This window comes from Myzus persicae, unplaced genomic scaffold (assembly GCF_001856785.1).
Source record: "Myzus persicae strain clone G006 unplaced genomic scaffold, MPER_G0061.0, whole genome shotgun sequence".
NCBI classification, from domain to species: domain Eukaryota; kingdom Metazoa; phylum Arthropoda; class Insecta; order Hemiptera; family Aphididae; genus Myzus; species Myzus persicae.
This window is the reverse complement of record NW_019101416.1, coordinates 272,700-293,712: the sequence shown is the minus strand read 5'-3', so window position 1 is coordinate 293,712 and position 21,013 is coordinate 272,700. Positions and strand designations below refer to the sequence as shown.

General features: G+C 27.0%; 1 protein-coding gene across 1 annotated transcript; it reads right to left on the bottom strand.

The window, feature by feature from the left end:
• Positions 1-6,065: 6,065 nt before the first annotated feature.
• Positions 6,066-16,385, bottom strand: LOC111029005 (bumetanide-sensitive sodium-(potassium)-chloride cotransporter-like). Its single transcript, XM_022307817.1, has 17 exons — positions 16,165-16,385; positions 15,443-15,704; positions 13,703-13,953; positions 13,532-13,646; positions 13,325-13,464; positions 13,076-13,270; positions 12,767-12,998; positions 11,089-11,210; positions 10,454-10,589; positions 10,159-10,370; positions 9,850-10,088; positions 9,610-9,771; positions 8,719-8,822; positions 8,504-8,618; positions 7,494-7,618; positions 7,141-7,246; positions 6,066-7,076 (listed from the first exon to the last, which is right to left on the bottom strand). Exons 1-17 carry the CDS (start codon positions 16,213-16,215, stop codon positions 6,947-6,949), a joined length of 2,697 nt encoding a protein of 898 aa, XP_022163509.1. The 5' UTR covers positions 16,216-16,385; the 3' UTR covers positions 6,066-6,946.
• Between the last annotated feature and the right edge of the window lie 4,628 nt (positions 16,386-21,013).

Below are 21,013 nucleotides of genomic sequence, written 5' to 3'. Positions count from 1 at the left end.
AATAAAATAAAAATAAAATTATGAATTAATCAACTAAAATCACAGTGCAGAAATATTTCAGAGTTAAAACATAAAATTATCCTTATTAAAAATAAAACATGCCTGTAAAAATTCCCTTTTATAAACCTACCAACTTTTTGAAAGCTATTTATATAAATATTTTTAATTTGTATCACCTCAGGATGGTACTCTATAAGTAGTACAGCAAATATCTGAAATTTGAAAATATGGTGTTTATTAGGTCTTCTTGTAAATTCTAAAAATCAGAATTTGAATAAATGTACTACTATCAAAAAGAAAAACTGGCGTGAGCATTGTTTATAAATCTTATATTTTAAAATTCAATACAAGATTCCTTATGAGTTTATCTACCTTTATCAAAAAAAAATTTCGACTAGAAAGTCAAATTAAATTTTTATGAGCTTTTGAATTTGACATTTTTATAATATTGGATATTCACTTGATGCTTTATGTGATGATTTTCTTATTTTGTCATTATTAAAAAACAAATAACCCTAGATAGTTAACGTTAACACAATATTTGTATTGTGTCAATTCCTGTGCATGATAAAATTTTCAAAATATTATGACTCGTTTTGAGCTGTTAATGGAGATTTTCAATTCTATTTTTTGGGTCAAAAAGCGTGGGAATTGAGTACAAGATTTCTTATGTATTGTCACAATAGCAATTGAAATATATTAAAAATACATATGCACATTTTTGCTTTTATTAACATTTAAAGTTCGAATTTTGACTAAATTTTTTTCAAAAAATGATTTTGTAGCTAAACATTTATAAAATGTTCAACTTTTATAACTAAGGATCAAAAATTAAAAACAAAGTAGCGCAGAAATAGTTAAATCTATAAACAAAAAATTTTAAAAATATTAGATTAACACAGTTTTTTTTGTAGTTATTTTATGTTTTCTACTCATGTCGTAGTACCTCCGCTGGGAGGACTCTACACTCAGTCTAATCTGTCGTTATTTATTTTATTTTTTATCTAATTCATCAATTGTCCTTATTGTTCTATTTTATTGTAATAGATTGAATAAAATCCTTTAATAACAAAAAAAAAAACAATTTTATGTTCAAATTGGCACAAAATTATATACTGAATAATCAAGAATAACGATTTTTTTCCCGTTTAAACCGACAGCAGAGGAGGATCTGTTTGAACACTACTACTCCTGAAAATACTACTACTCCTAAGAATAATGATTTAAGTTATTTCGTTGTAATTTAAAAATATTATACACGGGTTCACGCAAAATTGTAGAGTATACTATTATTTTTTATACACACAATTAAATTTTCAAATGTAATTTTTTATAGCAAATTAAGTTAACATACTGTAATACTAACTCCTATAATAGTGAAATAAATTATTTTAATCACAATAATAGCATGAAATATACAAACTACAAAGTGATATCATAGGCTGATAGACCGTCTTCGCTCAGAATCATTTTTCGTATACAATGATTTTATATTATTGAATTAAAATTTAACACCATCCATTACAGTGACCCATTTGTAACCTACTGTGCAGCATAGTGACATCCACTTACCCGCATTTTGTTTTATTATTTATATTGAATTAATTTTAAGTTACTTTCTAACAAAAATAATATTGCTCACTAACGAAATATCTTATAAAAACAATCATTATATACACCGGCACTTCTTAATCAACGAAATGCCAAAAGCTGAAAATAGAAAATTATTTGAAGTTGATGCGATTAAAAAAGCTGAAAATAGAAAATTATTTGAAGTTGATGCGATTAAAAAAGCTGAAAATAGAAAATTATAAACACCTCAAACATCTCAAACTACCCAAGATATAAATCGATTTTACTAGCATAAAAAAATAAAACTGACACACTTAAAACAATATATAATTGTCCTGCATTTATTTATTTATTTATTTTAGAAAGTAGTACGATAATAGTTAGAAACGTTGACCAAAAGATAAAACAATATTACACGCTGCGTTAAAATCATCAACTAATGACAAACTACTCGACGTGGCCGTCGTGACAATAAAGGTCCCACGCACTGCAGCGATGGCGGTGGCGGTGAAATGAGTCCTGGCCCAATATTTACCTCCACTGCTGTAGGGACTTAAATTATTCGATATTTTCGAATAGGAGTTATACGGCTGAATTATGATATATTACCTAAATGCTAGTAGTATTCGAGCAAATAAACAATGTACTATTTTTTTTTATATGAGATTACAGTTCGTTTATCGGCAGCCGTCGCGCGTCGTCCAGTAAATTGCGTACGATTAGATAGGTATCTCGTAACTCGTAAGTCGTAGTATCAAACGTGTAAAATATGCATAGCTGGGCAAGAAAACCAATGTTTTTAACTAGGTAGTTAAGGTTAAGTTATCCTAAAATAAAAATAACTAAGTTAAGTCACAATTATTTATGAAACGAAATAAATCAGTTACAAACCAATAATTATTTTCTAAAATTCAATTTTTTTATCAAGTCAAGTTGAAAGTCATCAAAAAAAGTAACTTATAACTTAACTGTCTCAACTTATACATTTTTAACTAGCTACTGCCTAGCTTTGAAAATATATAACTATATAAGTATAGTCAGGAGCGGACTGGTCTGGCGGGATACCGGGACAAATCCCATTGGCCCATTACAATAATAGATTAAATATCCTCATAATATTTTAGAAATTAAAAATATAGTATACGAAATAACATAAAAATATAATAAAACACAATACATAAATAGGTATTACCTTATCATCTCGTGTGATTTTAAATATTATATTAATCGATAATATTATAATATTATTACGAAATGGTCGAGCGAATTCTTGATGAGCTATATTTATAAGCTATATTTCGTTTAATTCATTTATACGGAGTACCGTCTGTAGTCTGTATCAAATGTACGAAATATATACAGAGTGATCCAACAAGTATACTCACTTCCCTTTTTTTTCTTTAATACTGAAGTTTTTCAAAATCTGATTTTTGGAATCTTTTTAAATATACTCAAAGACCATATTTTCATATCCTTGAGATTTTTTGTGCCACTTAAGGAGTGTCCTGTGGCGATACGAACCTTTGTTTTTCAAATGAGAACCCCACTTTTTTTTTCTTTACATTATTTAGCGGATAATTTTTTTGAGAATTTTGATGTATCGAAATCAAAATTCGAACGAGTGGTTTCCTAGTTATTGGACAATTTGTATACAGATATAATATACACTGAACAGCTTGTTTAGTGATTTATTTATAAACCATAATATTATTATATTTATACTTGTAATAACTAATAACAAAGCCTCCGTCGCCACCACATGGCACACATTGAGCGCTAATGCTCGCACTTACCGTTGTCGCAGACCGCAGATAGCAAAAACATTGCTGTAATGTAGTGTAGATCCCGTGTTTTATTTTATTTGCTTGCGTTAAATGAGCCTATAGAACTATATAATATTATAGTTTATTGCATATTTGCATTGTCTGTACTTACCAGGGACTAGATCCGGAACCGGAACCGAAAGAACTGATTCTGGAAATTCCTGGCCTGAAATATTAACCTAGTCCTCCACTGAGTATAGTACTGTAGTGTTATTGTTAAGTGTAAACACCATTCGACATAAATGTGGGTAGGGCCCTGCAGTATTTAATTCACTTTGAATCCAGGCAAGGGATATTTTGGCAGAAAACACTCGTTCAATGCCAGGCCAATATATGCCAAATTTGCCAAATTTGAGCATTAAGATAATCATTCTTACATTGCCCAAAATGTTCGGACATCACGCACAGTGGTCAGGCATAAGCCCGGGCCCTAGCATTACATAAAAATGCCCGGATTTCCTATACTATGCCAGTAACATATATTATATCACATTGAAATTTCTTTATTTTCTATATGTTCGTTGAATCACATGAAAACTCATATATTATTTTTAATTAAATTTTAGGGAACATTATGAACCTCGAAGACGATAAATATATATGAATAATAATAGACTATATTTTATGATTTAATAACGTACCAATTTACAAAAAAAAATACTTTTTCTTATTTTTTTTTTTTGCATAATAAGTTCTTATGTATAGAATTATAATTTATAAGTGTCTAGGTCAAAAATGGGTTCATAATGTTATGATTCACAATGATAACATAATTGATGTTTAATTCTTTAATTGGACACTAATCAAATGGCTTTCAGAGGATGTCAGTGCACTATCGGTTTTCTCTTTCTGACCCATGCGCAACATAACAAATGTACGTTTAGCAGAACCAACCCTGTGTTATTACTTTTAATATTAGAGTGAATCTATCAATTTTCAAACTTCAAGTGAAAAATATTATCTATCTGTGACCCCGAGTTCGCTACTTTGTGATATTTTAATTTTGATGTAAGTTAGGTATGAGCGTGTAAATTATGTATTAGTATTACAATTTAAAAATACTTATCAGTTATTTATTAATGTATTATCTTAAAACACCAAACAGGTGCTTCCATCTGCTGTTGGGAGAAGCTCTTGTGTTTATGACTTTACTATTGACCGTTAAGGCAGCGCCGTCTTTATAATACACCAGTAAAATCAACTATTTCTGTTTATTTACTTCAACGTTGCGCTATTTTAGTATATTTTATTTTTGTTAAAGTTTCGAGGAATATGAATTAACATAAACAACATTTTTAAACTGTTTAATTTCATGGATCCAAATGTAACATTCTAATAAAATAATGTATAACGATAAATTAAATATGGTTACCACTATTGCATGATTAATACAAACTTTGAAAAAAAAATGGAAAAGTTTAATTATTGAATGTCCCGTTTTCACACGAAGTAATCTATTTTTGAAGTCAATATTATCATAACGCATAATACCCACTAATTAATAATTACTATATTAGCTCACTTTCGATTGAATTGGTCAATCGTCATTGAATCGTGAAAACCATAAATAAGTAACTGTATGCATTAAACAATTTAAAAATATAAGTAGCTCAATTATACGGCGTGTCACGAAACAGTACAGGAGCCAATTCCATTCTAAATTCTAAATTTATTGTAAACAATAGCGGATTAAGATTAGCCATAGAAGTGTTTCGTGGTAGCATAAATATATACCTACGTTGAGTAAGTATATTTAGTAAGTAACATTAAAGTATTTAAATATTTATATCGCTTAAAATAATAGAAACAAACAATATGGCCAGACTAATGAGATCTAACAACGAAAAATTAAAATAAAAGAATACGAATAACGACAAAATAAAAAAAAACCGTTGTATGAGAATTTGTTAAATGACTAGTGAATATCTAAAGTCTAGTTTCAAAAAAAAATATAATAATTTGAGGTACACCATTTTTGGTAAATGTGTGAAAACTTAAGGGAAATGGTAATCTCTCAAGGGAATCTTGCATTACATTTCGAAAACTTAGATATATAATATATATATATATATAACACTTTTTATGCATTTCTAACTCGAAATAATTTGTCAATATTCGTGATTTTGATGAATGATTTTGAAGCTCATAAAAAACAATTGTGAAATTATAATCAATTTTTTTAAAAATCACTAGCTAACAACAATTTATGAGGAACATCATATTTTCAAGTTTTTTGACAGTGTGAAGAATTTTATTTCGACAACAATTTACAAAAATACTAATAAAACTCGTAATTTTGTTATGACAATAAATAGCACAAAAATAGAAGCAATAATTCGAATATATTATGGTGCCTTTTAATTGTTAACATCAACATTCAGTGAAAATAGTCGGTAATTTTTTTTTAGAGTTACACTAAAATACAAACTTAATTTTATCAAAAACTAGTTTTGAATAAAAATTTGAGATTTAAATTTAAATTAAATTTATTGTTTGTTTTTCCAGACACTTTTGAAAACTACTGGGAATTTTTTACTTTTGACACCGCGAAATAAAAACAAGATTCACTTTCCAACCGGAAATGATGCTTTGATACTGTTGAGTTGAAGCATTTTTACTGTACCAAAAGGTGATGACAAACACAATAAAAAAACTCATCAATTCGCTCAAAATATAAAACATATTATATTTATTTCATTTTTAAGAAATGAGTAAAAAAACATATTGTATACATATGATTGTGTGCAAAGATATTATTAGTGCATAAATAAGATAATAACATGATAGTTTATAAATTACAATACCTATACCTAATTTAAGAGATAAATGAACAAATAAAATGAGACTATAAGATAAACGTATTTATCAGTGCATCTGAATCATCAGTTGAGGTCTCTTTATCGAAAAAAAAAGGAACGTAATATAAGATATTAAAAATAGTTTATAATATAGGTAATTTTTATCATTATTAAAATTGTACTTGCAATAATAAATTTATAAATAGTAAAAAACAAATTGATATAGAAAATATGTGCTTTGGTATTATTAATAGTTTACCGTTATTACAGTGTAAACAAGTTTACTTTACTTTTTTTTTTAAACAAGTGTAACTATGCTCATTTTTGTAAGATTGTAAGTATCATACTGCGTTTTATCACTAATTTTTCATTTTAAAATATAGAATTCTGTAATATTAATCAAAATTAAATGTTTTATTTTTATGAGTATATAATGAAAAATAACTGGTTATGTGGAAAAATATTTGTGAATATATTCCTTTATATAAAATACTAAGTTCTTATGTAGCGGTATTGTTTCGATTTTACTATATCATGTCTATGTTAAGTAATAAAATATCGGTTACGAATTTTTTTTCGGGGATACTGGGTTTGAAATCAGTGATTGGAATGATCACAGTTCAATTTAGCTCAGAGTGAAAAAAAATAATATCTACCTACATTAGGTAATCTGAAACGAAATTCAAGAGTGCGTGATTGTATACATAAATAAAGTAAAATTAATGCATATTGCATATAATATATATTTATGGCTTAAGCATTGACTGTAAGGACTGGCTGAGTACTCCCATTGATTATAATACACGGTGGTAACCCTCTAGAAATCGTTTCTATCCAACACATGAATAATATATTGATTTCATCGCTATTTTTAGGAGTCGTTCTGGAAATTTTTTTTTTAAATCAATCTTTAACGTAAAATAAAACTTTAATAATATTATACTTACAAGATGATAAGATCAGAATTAAATGAATGCAATTCAATTAAATCTCTCAAAAATAACGTTTCAGCAATATGTTCTTTTTGTAAATTGTAATCATCAAATTGATTCTCTGCAAAATTAATTTAAGTTATAAAAAAATAACTTTTGCTTTTTAGATAGTTGATTACTTAATGACATAAATCACCGGATTGATATAAAAATAATGATTTATTAGCTAAAATATACACAACGTAACAAAAATTGTTAAGTGTTACATTTAAATACATGAGTCTTTGGGTGGAGAGTTCTGAGGTAATTTTACCCATAGGTATATAATATATCATCGAAAGTTAAGGTATAACAAAGTTTTATGTTACCTTTGGAAGCTGCGCGTTCCAATAAAGAAATGAAATATGTCATTGTTGTAGGACCAGTAGTGTTGGCTAAAATGATATCAATATAGTCGAAATCAATTCGATACAGTGATAATAATTGTTTTAATCTGAAAAAATCCATGTATTTCTATACTTATATATTTACACATTATTTTTGGATTAATATTTAACTATTTATGGAAAATATTCCATAATATAACATGATGCCGCGTTAATTTTAACTATATAGCAGATGAATTTTCAAAACAGCTTGCATCATTATTATTTTAAAATAAAAATATATTAAATTAGAATGTAGAAAAATGTAGGTAGGTAATCCTTAAATTGTTTGTACCAATTTATATCCAAGTAATAATGTCGCTACGATACCTAATAGTTTAGCCCACGTATGAAAAACCCGATTTCGTGTGATTTGGTCGCAGTAAGTTGGGCGCGATAAATTTGGTGCGGGAATTTAGGCGCAGTAAATTGGTCGCGGTGTAATATTATTTGTAAATTATCTTTCAATACTCGATTTTGAGTCTTGGCTCCAAAACTATTCCAGATAATGTTCCTAGAAATCTCAATAGAAAGTGGAAAGAGATTACAATCTTAACCAATTTAGTCATTCCAGGAAAAAATTACTACTTATATACTACCTATAGAGAAGAAGGGCAATTTCCACGAAGGAGGACATGCCAGGGGAGGATGATATTTGATCACTTTACCAGCTTCCTCTTTATACACCCTACTGCACGTTCTACTTTTGATTTTATAGCTTATTGTAAACATTGAATTTACAGATGGTATGCACATAAAATAATGTTTTCAAAATGTTATTAAAAGCTACAATATACAATAAGTACTTGGTAACTACCATAAAAATAAATTATCCCCATTGGAGCTGAAGCAAGCATGCTTATTATGCATAATATATCTTTATATACTATTATGATTTATGACTAATTAGATATTTATACATTAATACATTTTTACATAATTTTTGGTCTCACTTGTTTTTTTCTTCAGATAAACATTCAACTTTCTTTGTTACTCCATAAATTCGAAATTTACAATTATTCCACGTAATACTATGTTTTATTATAAATGCAATGATTAGCGATAAACCTAAATATACAATTTCAATACATTATAATTATATCCAGCAAGTTGTATAGATATTGAAGATAATTTACTTTAAAAGGAAGTACTTATTTAATATACCGACCTCCATCGTTGTACAACCACCACACATCTACTGTCCCATGATTTCGTTTCTTCTTCTCAAATGAAAATTCTTTGTTTTTTATTTTTACAAAGCAATCAGCCACTCTGCAATTATTTTTGTATATTATATGCTAATGTTTTTATAATTTATAAGTTGATATGGATGGCCACTGTGTGATCGTTTTAATTTCCCAGCTTTAAAATATATTTTTAACATATACCTCATAACTCATAAGTTATTGTGGATGGAAACTTAAGAAAATTAAAACAGTATCCTTATTTGTTTATTAACATTATTCAAATTCATGAAGTAGGTAGGCAATCATATTGAGGAATTGTATTATATAATTGTATCTGGGATGATTGTTTTATTAAGTTCTCTCCAAAAACAAACACTACCTATAGATTTTGTGTATTTATTCTATTCCGTAGTTTATTACAATTTTTACTGTTACTTAAATATACTTTTCATTTTTTGGAGTTATCAGTTTTAATAATAAATAAATTGTAAATATTGACATTGGTGTAACCACGGCAACATATAGATTAGATGGTCATAGACATGCAAACAGACTGATTCACCCGGGATATTAAATGTCAAAACTTAAAATTCAACAAGTTGGGAAAGCTCATTTTGAGTGCATGCTTTTTTCCGGTTTCTAAACATATTTTTATACAACGCAATAAACTATTATTTCATATACAATTTATGTTCAGTAACTACAGAGTATAAATAAATACCTTATTATCGCCATTCGTAACTATGTATACTGGTAACTTACTGTTGGATGGACGGGCGGACGGACATAACGTGTTTTAAACTTAAGTTTAGATACATAAAGCCTAAATAACTACTTCTACAATTGTAAATAATAATATAAGGAATTTATACTTTTGTTGATTTTTAATATTTTGATTTGATTGCATTTTGTACGGAATTTCTTCATTTTTATTCAAGTGCTTAAAATCTTGAATTAATAAATTCTGATCATCATAACTCTCGGTTGATGACACACGAACCATGATTGTTGACATGTTATTCATATTTGCCACACTGATAAAGAAGTATTCATTATAACTTACCTTTAAAGTGTCAGTTATATAAATGTAAAATGTTTTAAATAATACCTACTTGAAAATATTTAAATAAGTTTGAAGATCTTGATATGGACAATTTAACCAATCGGACTTGTATCCAATCATTGCTATATTTGGTCTTATTTGTCCATGACCACAGCTATATATCATATGAGTCGCTAAATCTAATTCTATGTTATCAATGACAACATAGAGGGATTTGATTCCAGAATTTCTTAACCATTGAATTCCTTTGTCGAGGCATATTTTCTTTTGTCTTGGTGTAAGCGATGTCTTAAAAGTTAAAATAAATTAATCATATATGACATTGCTACACATTTTATTATTTTTTGTTATAGCTTACCTTTTCTATATTAACACACATTTGTACTCCATTATTCTTAGTGATTAAATGAGCTAAAGAAACTAACTTTTTTCTTGACTCAGGATTCCCCGTAAACACAATCAGATTAGGCAAATAATTTTTGATATGGTATTGAATGGTATCGGCTTTGTATACGTTTCTTATAACTGTTTTTATTTGTTGTGTTTGCTTAGAAGATCCCCAATTTATCTCTTAATTCAAATATTTTTTTATTTATAGAAATATCGATTATTAGTTAATTAGTTAGATTCCTTTTATAAACAATTAAACGAACCTTCATTTTTTCTATGAGCGAGTATGTACAAGGCACATACATCACAACCAACAATTGTTGACATTTTTTTATCAATAAATATCATTACTGAAATGCAAATAATAGCTCCAGCCAGACTTAACCATTTGTTATAAAACTAAAAACACATTAATTAATATTTCATTGTTATAAAAAATAATATATGTAGGTAGTTAACCTTAACTATTTACAACCGTCAACCATATTGGGAATATTTTCTGATCATCACCTATTGAGCACAACACAGGGAGGCTTCTGTTACTTCAAGTCTTAGACCTAATAGGCAATAGCTTACTTAAAATTCTAAATATTGAATCATCACTATAGAAATTCCTGTTTGACATAATAACTATTATTATAATCTTTTCTTATCGTTCAGTGCTGTATTTAATACTCAGATCATTTCATAGTCAATAATAACCACCTTATGCTTAATATTGTCAATAATTTATCTTTCTAACCGGTTTGTCCTGTATAATTATAATCTGTAATATCGTTTAGGTATACAAAATTTTTTTTGTAGAAATCATTTAAACAAATATATATGTATGTAACATATGTATGCATATACATATGTAATGTATGTATGGATATATTATTTACTGATGAGTATGTACCTTGTAAGTTGGCCTCCAGCCCAAAGGCTTACAATATGCAACATGAAACGTACACAAATTTAACATGGCGTATGCAGATAAATAAATAGTTGAGATCAATGAAGCAATCTCATTTAATTCGCCTGAAAAAATAAATTTTAAATTATTTTAGATGATTTCGAAAAAATGAATAAATTATTTCATTGTGTTTTGCTAATTCAAACAAATTTTATTTCTGTTCATAATGCATACTAAGTTGAAGAAAATAAATTTAACTTTTCTGAAAAATTGTATTATTTTAATTTAATAGTTTATCGTATACTACATATTTAACCTATTACCTGTATATAAAAGTATAAGACAATCAAAAAGATCGAAAAATAATATTATCTTATATAATATACTAGAATACATTTTAAGGCCAAACCAACAAAATTGTTATTCAAACATCGAGTTATAATTTAATACAGCTGAATAATATGCAAATACATTTTAAGGTTTAAAATAATGTATTAGACTTAATACATAGGGTTAGTAATAATTTTATTTGGAATACTGTTACCATATGCTATATTGTGTAATATGTATAAAGTATTTAATTAACTAAGTATCTACCTAGCTATTATTTTGTGATTATTAAAGTTATTTTTTTCAAAATAATGTATCTAATAGTACCTAAGTAATAGGTATTGTAATATTTAACAGAGCTACATAGATTTATATGTCATAAATAGTAGGGCATGTCTTCGGTACAGGATTCTGGAGTCCATTGGCGCAAATAACGTTTTAGATTTGAGGGGGCTGAAGCCCTAGCTACTGAATGAAGCAATTATACAAGTAATTAATACATACAATTTTTGTTAATAAAACATAAAGGTATACCGTATACTTTGTACTTAGTTACAATATTGACAGAAAAAAAACTTACTAAACATTTTTTCAAATGTACTATTTCATCTATTTGACTACTTATAATAGTTGTCAAAATTATGTTTATAATATATAATATACATTATACACCACATAACTTCTGGAAAACAATAAGAATTATTAATACTGTAAATATAGCTTTAGGGTGACAAGTAACAACAAAATAATATAATAATATTATTGAACAAATTTTTATTTTTAAAACTGTATTCTTCAGTTGGATTTAGCAAATGAGCTTAATGTATTTCACTATCTACAGCAATAACTTTTTCGATATTCAATATTGCTTAATTAGTAGATCGGCCCTGAGTTATATTAGGTCTGACGTATGTGTAGATAAAAAGAACCTTTCACATGTTGTTGAGCTCACTGGTAATGTGATGCATAATTTTAAATAAATTAGAAAATACTTCGTCATTTAGATGTATTTTGATATTTACAGCAGGTATATTCGTATAAAATATGTATAATAGCCAAAAACAATAATACTGAAAAAGCTTAAAGAAAATGTAAGAAATGTTTCGGGGGCTTAGCCCCTAAATCCCCCCTATTTGCGCCTATAGTGGTCTTATATTTTTAAATCCGAGTTATATATTGGTATTCTAAAAATGTTTTTTCCTCGAACCGATACAATATTTGAAGACATTTTACTCTGTAAGTATAGTTCCTCTTGAAATTTAATAAATTATCATAAATAATGACTAAAAATTAAGAATTATCTTAAATAAAATGTGACATCATAAATTATATGCTAACTATCCTTTAATACCTATGATAAGTAATATTGATGACACAACCATGGCAAAAACATGAGCACGATAGGGTTCTTTACTTTTCCCATAGCCTTTTGCTAAATATTTAAGGAGTGGATAAACATCATCTTGTCCCATTCTTTGTAACAACTTTGGAACGGATATCAATGCGGTTAAAGCAGTACTAATAGTAGCTCCAAAACAACCAAAATATATAGATATTGGCCACAACGAAATCGACTGCATCAGCTAAAAATATTATAAAATAAATTTTAGTTTACACGTAAGTTTGATATGCTTGATAATTATATTTAAAATTAATTAACATTTATGTCATTGTACAATCCTTTGGTGCAATTTCTAAATGAACAATTTGAAAAATATCCATCTTGAAATTCGTTTTCAATGCCACTAGCTTCTCTCAATTGAACAGATCCCGGTACTACTATTAATACTACATACGAAGTTATAGTAATGAGAATCGATAATAATGTTCCTTTAGGTATCGAAGCACTAGGATCCTAAAAAAATATCGAGTTTATGATGACTTGTATAATTAATATTATATTGTGTACTTTAAGATCTCCCGATATATTTGCTCCAGCTTGTATACCAGTTACAGAGGGAAATAAAACCGCGAAAATTGTAAAAAATGATTGTTGGACGTTATTATCAATTCTATAGTCTGAATACCAGTTTTGCTTGAAGGTTTTCACTGGAATACAATGTGAACTCATGTTAATGGTGAATAATAATTAATAAATAGCAATGAAATATATTACTGTCAAATCCAGTGAATCCTGATGCCTTTTCTAAAGTACTTTTTGGGCCGTTATATGAACCGATAATAACGTTAAAAATACCAACAATAATCGCTATCAGAAGAGCATTTTGCACCTAAAATAAAAATGTTATAAAGATTTTAATAATTTATGAAATAATTGTATACAGACTTCAGCTTCTCTATCCATGCCGATACAACAGAGTATACTCATAATTATTATAGATACTACTCCTAATCCTCTGAATGCCAAATTTGAATCTATTAGAGTTATATTGCTTGATTGTAGCAATGATCTTAGAGATACACAAAATCCAATTGTGTTCATAGCCGCAGAAACAGTGTTAGCAAATGCTAATAGAATACCAATTGACGCTCCAAATTCCGGACCAATTGATCGGGAAATAATGAAATAAAGACCCCCTAAGTAAATAAATAAATTAATAAAACAATCTGACTAAAAAGTGCATTTTTATTAGAAAAAGAGACAAGAGATGGAAGTAGAAGTAAAATTGTGGCTATGAAATTTCAATATTTTTTAATCGACATCCAATTATAAGGAACCATAAATTGTATTTGTTGGCTTTTTTAACTTTAAAAATGAAAATGATTGGTTGATATTCGTTTTTCAATGATTTGTTACTCTATAATACTGAACGTGTGGGCGTATACTGTATAGTAATTATTAAGATATTTTTCGATTATTACAGCAGTTTCTTGAATTTAAAGCATGGTTAGGCACAAGCAAGTCTAACATAGCATAGGGAGATCTGTTTTAAACAATTACCAACAAAAAGTCATGCTTCTTTTATTTTTATAATGGGTTTATGTAGATGGCCCTCAATCAAAAAAATATTTAGGTAATTAGCTATTGTTCATTAAAGTTAATATATTATAAATAATTATTTCTAAAAATGTATTAATTTCATGCATACATAATTTTGGATAAGTTAATAGATATTTCCATGTTGAAACAAATAAAACATATTTAAAAAGAAATATTAAGTCCTTTTTTCTTTAACTTTTAATCTTAATAATCTATCTTAGCTATAATCAGGGCTTGGAAAGTTATAGTGACTATTCCTATTTAGCTAAGGAACTTGAAGAATTTGAATTTAAAAAACAATAACTAGTTACATTTACTTCTTCTAACTTTAAGTAATTCACAAATTTTATAAAATTTAAAAACTTAATTGAGAATTTAAATTGGTCGAATGTAACAACTAAGTAAGGGAAAAGTGAGTAACAAGTCACTGTTTCTAAAAAATGTTTAGATTTTTTTTGTCTTGTTACTTTTGTTATTAATTACATCATACAAATATTTATTGTAGTGTATTTAGAGAAGTTTAAAATGTGTACATCTAAATGATTATTTAAATTTTTTGATATTTACATGAAAGTTATAACTAATTCAACAACTTAGTTAGGTAGTTTATAAACAGAAAAAGCGGAACTATAGTTAAGTTAGAAGTTACTGACAAAAGTAACTCCAAACTTAATATTTATTTTTCTAACTAGTTAGTGACCATCTTCGGACCAAGAGTATGTTTGGAATATTTTTGAAACTTTTTTAAAAAAGGTTTCGTTGTTAAAATGTTTAAAAATGTTTTCGGAATAATTGTTGAACATTATCATTACTGAATACTATGGGGATGGCATCCAAATAAGCATACATTTTCGATACTGGAATTCTGATTGAATTTTTTTTAGGTTATTTACCTATAGAAAATATATCAAATTAAAAATAGAATACATTTAAATTTAAAATTATATCAACTTTGTTTTTATTATTTTTGAATAAATTGATTTATATATTTACTTGTATACCATATTACCATAAAAGTATATCATACATCTATATAATTTTAATTTAATTTATAATATTTTGAATTGTGATTGTATACAATTATACCTCCTTTTACTTTTCCATTCGTACTGATCGCAGATAATGAAAAAGTGGTGATTAGAATAATAATCAGTGAAATAAAAATAATAATAATTGAATGAAATATTCCAGCTTGTCCTAAAATCCATGGCATCCGCAAGAAAAGCATCACGCCCCAGATGCTGAGTAGACATGGAATCAACACGCCTTTGACCCATCCCAGTTTTATTCCTGGGCTAACTTCTATTTTGTTTTCTTCTTCCCGATATAATTCATTGAACGATTGAATCTTCAAATATAATAAGACATAGCAATACAAAATAAATAAAATACAATTTACAAGGTACAATTTTATAAAACTTTTTATTTTTAAAATTAATGTACAATCTGTGGGCGCAATAATCATATTTTTCACTATACCTTATTTACATGGAAAATATGAGGAAAGAAGCCACACTGTGATAGACAAACATTTTGATTTGTATAAAAAGGCAGAACTTAAAAATAAAAAATTGATATGGTTTTTACATTTTACATAGTAAATATTTTTAACGAAGAATTTTTTAATGAATTCATACACAAATATTCAAGATTTATCCACTAATTAGATTACAAATATGTAATAAATTTAAATTTAAATAAAAATTGTGGAATATTGAGTACTACTTATGAAAACTTTAATTTTTAGAGCACAGTTATAAAAATCAATAAAATTAAAAATATTATACAGTTTTTTTTAATACAGGTACCTGATCAATCCACGGACGACTTTCGTTTTTAATTTTTTCGTGTTCTGTCATGTTTTTAAGCTTTCAAAATTATAACTGCTACATAAAACGGAGGAGTTTTATATAATGTATAGTAATTGAGTCATTATTTTAATTAATTAAATAACTTGTACCAAAACATTGGGAATAATAGTATTACACTGTAAAAGTTCACGAGATCTTCATAATAGATAAAAACAATGGAATATTTGACTAGGTATACATGTCTCTAGAGGCTATAATAATTAAAATTATGAACAAAACGAACTAGCCATAAAATGTATAATTGTTGTACTTATGATAAGAAAGTTAATTGTTTTCTTTTTAATATTTTAAATTGTAAACATTAATTTAATATTTTAATGATACTTATAGTAATATATGATATAGCTATGTAGGTAATCAATAACTCACAAATAATTGATATCCATGAAAATAAAAGTACTATTCAAACAATATTGTACCTAGTTACTGCGCATGTCAATTTTTCGAGTACTTCAAAATAGTATTCCGGTATTATATTTGCCTTTTGGCTAATCATTTTTCGAACACAATAAAAAAAAAATCTGAAAGCTCAAGGTAGATCCAAAAAATAATGTTTTTGAGCACTAAAAAGCAATGGACAACGAGTTAACAATCAATATTTCATTTTATACTGTTAATTAAAATGAGTAAAAATTAATCCGATTAACAAACAAGTATTATATGATACAAAAAATTAATCAGGGTAGAATAAATAACGATTTTTTTCTGTACACACACTGCACTCAATACTTATCAATATTAATAACCTACCTAAAATTGAGTGAACTACTGGACATAAAACTTTCCTGTATTATGTGTAATACACAAGGGTATTATATATTTTTAACCTTTATAAAAGACAGTAGCCTTTTCATTTATAATCATGTAATTTTGGGGACATCGTATGAAGTATTTTAGAATGACTTAATATACATTTTTATTTTTAACGCCAGGTACTTGTCATTTGTATTCAATTTCGTGCTTTTTTTGTTAGGAAAATATTTATATTTTACATTATTTTATAATTTTATAGGATTAATTAAAGGGGAGTATTTTAGGAATATAACCTGCTTTTGTGGTGTAAGTACATCTTGAAACATCAAATCTAAACTTAAATTTTTGTGCATTCAATATTCATTAACATATCTGAATACCTATTTTTTTGAAAAATACTGTTCTGCGGCATATTATATTATAATTGGTGCGTTACTGTATGAAAATTTAAATTTGATATATTTAACAAAAAGGTGATGAATAAATTAAATTATAGGTATATAAGAAAAACAATTTATTTTACTGGGTTTTACGTTAAAAGAATCACTCTGTATATTATGATAATAAGACAATTATTTATTGAATATTGTAAATATTAATTATAAGTAAAAATGTGAGTACTATAATGTATAGATGAAGTTTTTATTCAAAACTAATATTAACTAATAACTATTCATTAACTATATAATATTTTACAGGTTAGGTCACAAAATACAAATATGTATTACCAACACACAGAGCTGAACATTTTCATGAACATTTTTTTAAAATTTAGATTTAAATGATTTAATAATTATTTATTATTTTAAGCTTATGGACCATACATTAACTAAACACAAATCATTTACCGACAATATAAGGTGTATCATTATAATTTAACAAACTCATATTACAGTGAAACACATAATAACAGAATGCCTAAAATACCAGCAAGAACGTCAAAACACCGGATTGGACACGACCCTCGACATCGCATTGGGACCCAATGCTGTGGAGAACAATAAGATGATCCTTTTTTTGAAGTCAACAGGTCTTTATAATTTAATTTAATGATTCACATTTGTTTTATTTCTTTCTTATATAAATACTTAGAAACCATACTGTTATAACTTATCTTTAATATTGTAATCCCCTACAAAAAAAAAAAATGATGTAAAAATCTTAAACCATGTAAACATACCATAACTGTAACTAATGGCCATGCAGTTGCCGAGTTTTTTTATTTGATCAATAAAAAAAAAAAAAAACTCCTATTACAAAATATACAAATGTTATTATATTTATTAAATAGTTCAGGTAGTAGGTACATTCTGTAAAGTATTGCAACTATATAGTCTATTGTCATTTATCTGTATATTACCATTAACCTTATTATTATAATAATTAACACAGTTTTTGTTATTATTACAAAATACGTAATATTAGGTACGAAATTGTAATGCTATTATTTCATACGTCGAATGGAAACGTAATTAAAGCCTACATCTACATACATACCAATATGCACGTACTTCTTGCACAAAATATTTAAAAAAAATTTTCATATGCAAATTTTCAAGCTTACAGTTCTAATTTTTAAGGTATAATATTAAAAATAACGCATTTTAGAATTTAAAATTACAACTATCGAAAGATTTTAATTTGACATTATTGATGGTGATCCAGGGTTGAACAATGTAGAAGGATAATAATATAATATAATATATTATATATATTAGATATTGAGATGGATGTGGTAATAATAAGTATTCAAAAATATTTTAGAATTTATTTACAACTCTAAACTAATTAATAAAATTAAAAAAATTGTCTATTTCATGTAAATAATGTAGTATTTAATAATGTGAACCATTTACTTATATCAGTCCAATGGCCCAGCTGCCGCGGACTTAATTTAATAAAAAATAAAAAATAATAAAAAATAAGTCTTAGCTAGCAAATTCTATCATAAACAGTATTTTTATACTAAATATAATTGATGTTTTTCTATTTTTAATTTATTACAATTGTGTCTATTGTTTGGTTTATACAATTATTTTTGATACCATGTATAAACTGTGAATTATGATGGTCAGAGTGAAAATAAGTTAAAATTAAGAATGACATTTTTTTCATTTTTTTGAAAAAAAAGGTGTAAGTAAATGTGAAATAACATGCCGATATTTAATATTTATTGATGTTCAAATCCCAAGCAATAGCTATAATAAACTATGGTGGTGATACTTGTTTTTAATTGAAATTGTTTTTAATATAGTTAGTGTTAATCTGGCACAACAAAGGCTCCTGGAGCATTTTTTTTAAGTAGCCACAATGTCACTAAAACTTTACACTTATTGCACAAAGGTTTTGAAAAACTAATCAAAATATAATCTATTAGTTAATTTAATTACCATTAATCTGTCAATTTTTAAATAAATTGTTTGTTTTGTTATTAATAAAAAAATATTAGGCAATAAAAATGTTTCTCAAAAAAACTCTATGTTTTAAAGGTATAAAATAATAGAATGAAGTGCTTAGTTTTTACATTTTTCATTGAAATGACCCCGCAACAACAGTGACCATTGGATAGAATATAAGATTGACACGATTAAATTACATAATATAGATAATATATTAACATGGAAGTAGAACAATGCGTCGATGCACAAATGATAAATCTAATTAAGTCTACTTAAATATGATTTAGTAGGGAGAGTGTATTTTGTACATTGTATTAACGCCGACGATGGATTTAATTGAGGCAGATTTCTATGTTGGGATCTTGACCCTTAGTAATTGGTTAGGTAGTATATGGTTATATAGTATTAATATCATAAATAATAAAACAATTAAATATATTTCATTTATATTATCATATTTAAATGAGCATTTTTTTAAAATTGATTTGAAGAATTTATAAGACAATATTTTGTTTGACATACCTAGTAATAACTGTAATATAGCTTTTCATATTTTAAATAATCTATTAAAAAACTATTCGATGTAACGCACCAACTCGATAATCGTTTCTCATAAATTTACCATTTTATTTATTCTTATGAATGTGATACATAAGGACTTGATACGTCTTTATAAGTCTTACTATTACGACTTTAGACTAGAATAAGGATACCAAACTCAGTTTACTGAAAACGTCCAGGGAAGAGTCATAATATTTAATGACATCGCCTGCCGATGACGGTCGAATCCGTTGGTATAACTTTAATCCATGTAGTATGAAATCAATTTATGTTTGTTTAGAAAATACGTAATCACTTTATGGTTTTTTTTTTTTGTTGTATTATTTATTCATAGCTAGGGATAATTATCATAGGCCATTGGGTGCTGTAATGGTGTGGAACACCTTTACAGTTTTCATATTTTTATAATTATAATATTACGTATAGTATTAAATACTATACAATATACATATATCATAGACGCGCGTGTCATATTTCATCCATTCTGTAAAATCAAGGAGTAAAGCTACCTATTTACGTATATGTATAACTATTTTGTATAGTAAACAAAATTTATAATAATCGTTAGGCCTGCTAGACATTCGTCAGCCGAACTAGTCTCGTTTCACCACTTGCTCCGTGTATTGTTGCTGCCAGGTCATCGGTAAAGTAAAATATTTTATATTACATTTTGTTTACATTTTAAATATATACGTTAATTATACTCGGTATAACTAGTTGTCTTGTCGAACATCCAAATCCTCTCACATTCCCCCGTTTGGTACAGATCTATCACTGCGGATACACAATTACACACCGTATACCAGTTGTAGTGATAGACAATAATTTAATTGTTACCTGCACGTACTATATTAGTCAATGCAAGGAGTTACGATAGGTTTGATACGGGTGTTGGAAACTCGTGTGTGTGTACCAAGGTTTTCGCCACTAAGGACCCGAATCACCCATCTGGGAACTAGTGGCAGTGGACGGTTGCCTACTCTCAATCACGTTGAGTGACTGATTGCAGCAACCGCGCCACGCCAAGCCACACTTGAAAATGAGTACAATTATTATTTATTAGTTATTACCAA

Coding starts and splice junctions, on each gene's coding strand:
- LOC111029005 (XM_022307817.1), bottom strand. CDS start 16,215: ATGACAGAACACGAAAAAATTAAAAACGAAAGTCGTCCGTGGATTGAT. Junction 13,465..13,531: donor AGGATTCACTGGATTTGACA/GTAATATATTTC, acceptor ATTGTATTCCAG/TGAAAACCTTCAAGCAAAAC. Junction 12,999..13,075: donor GATTGTACAATGACATAAAT/GTTAATTAATTT, acceptor TAATATTTTTAG/CTGATGCAGTCGATTTCGTT.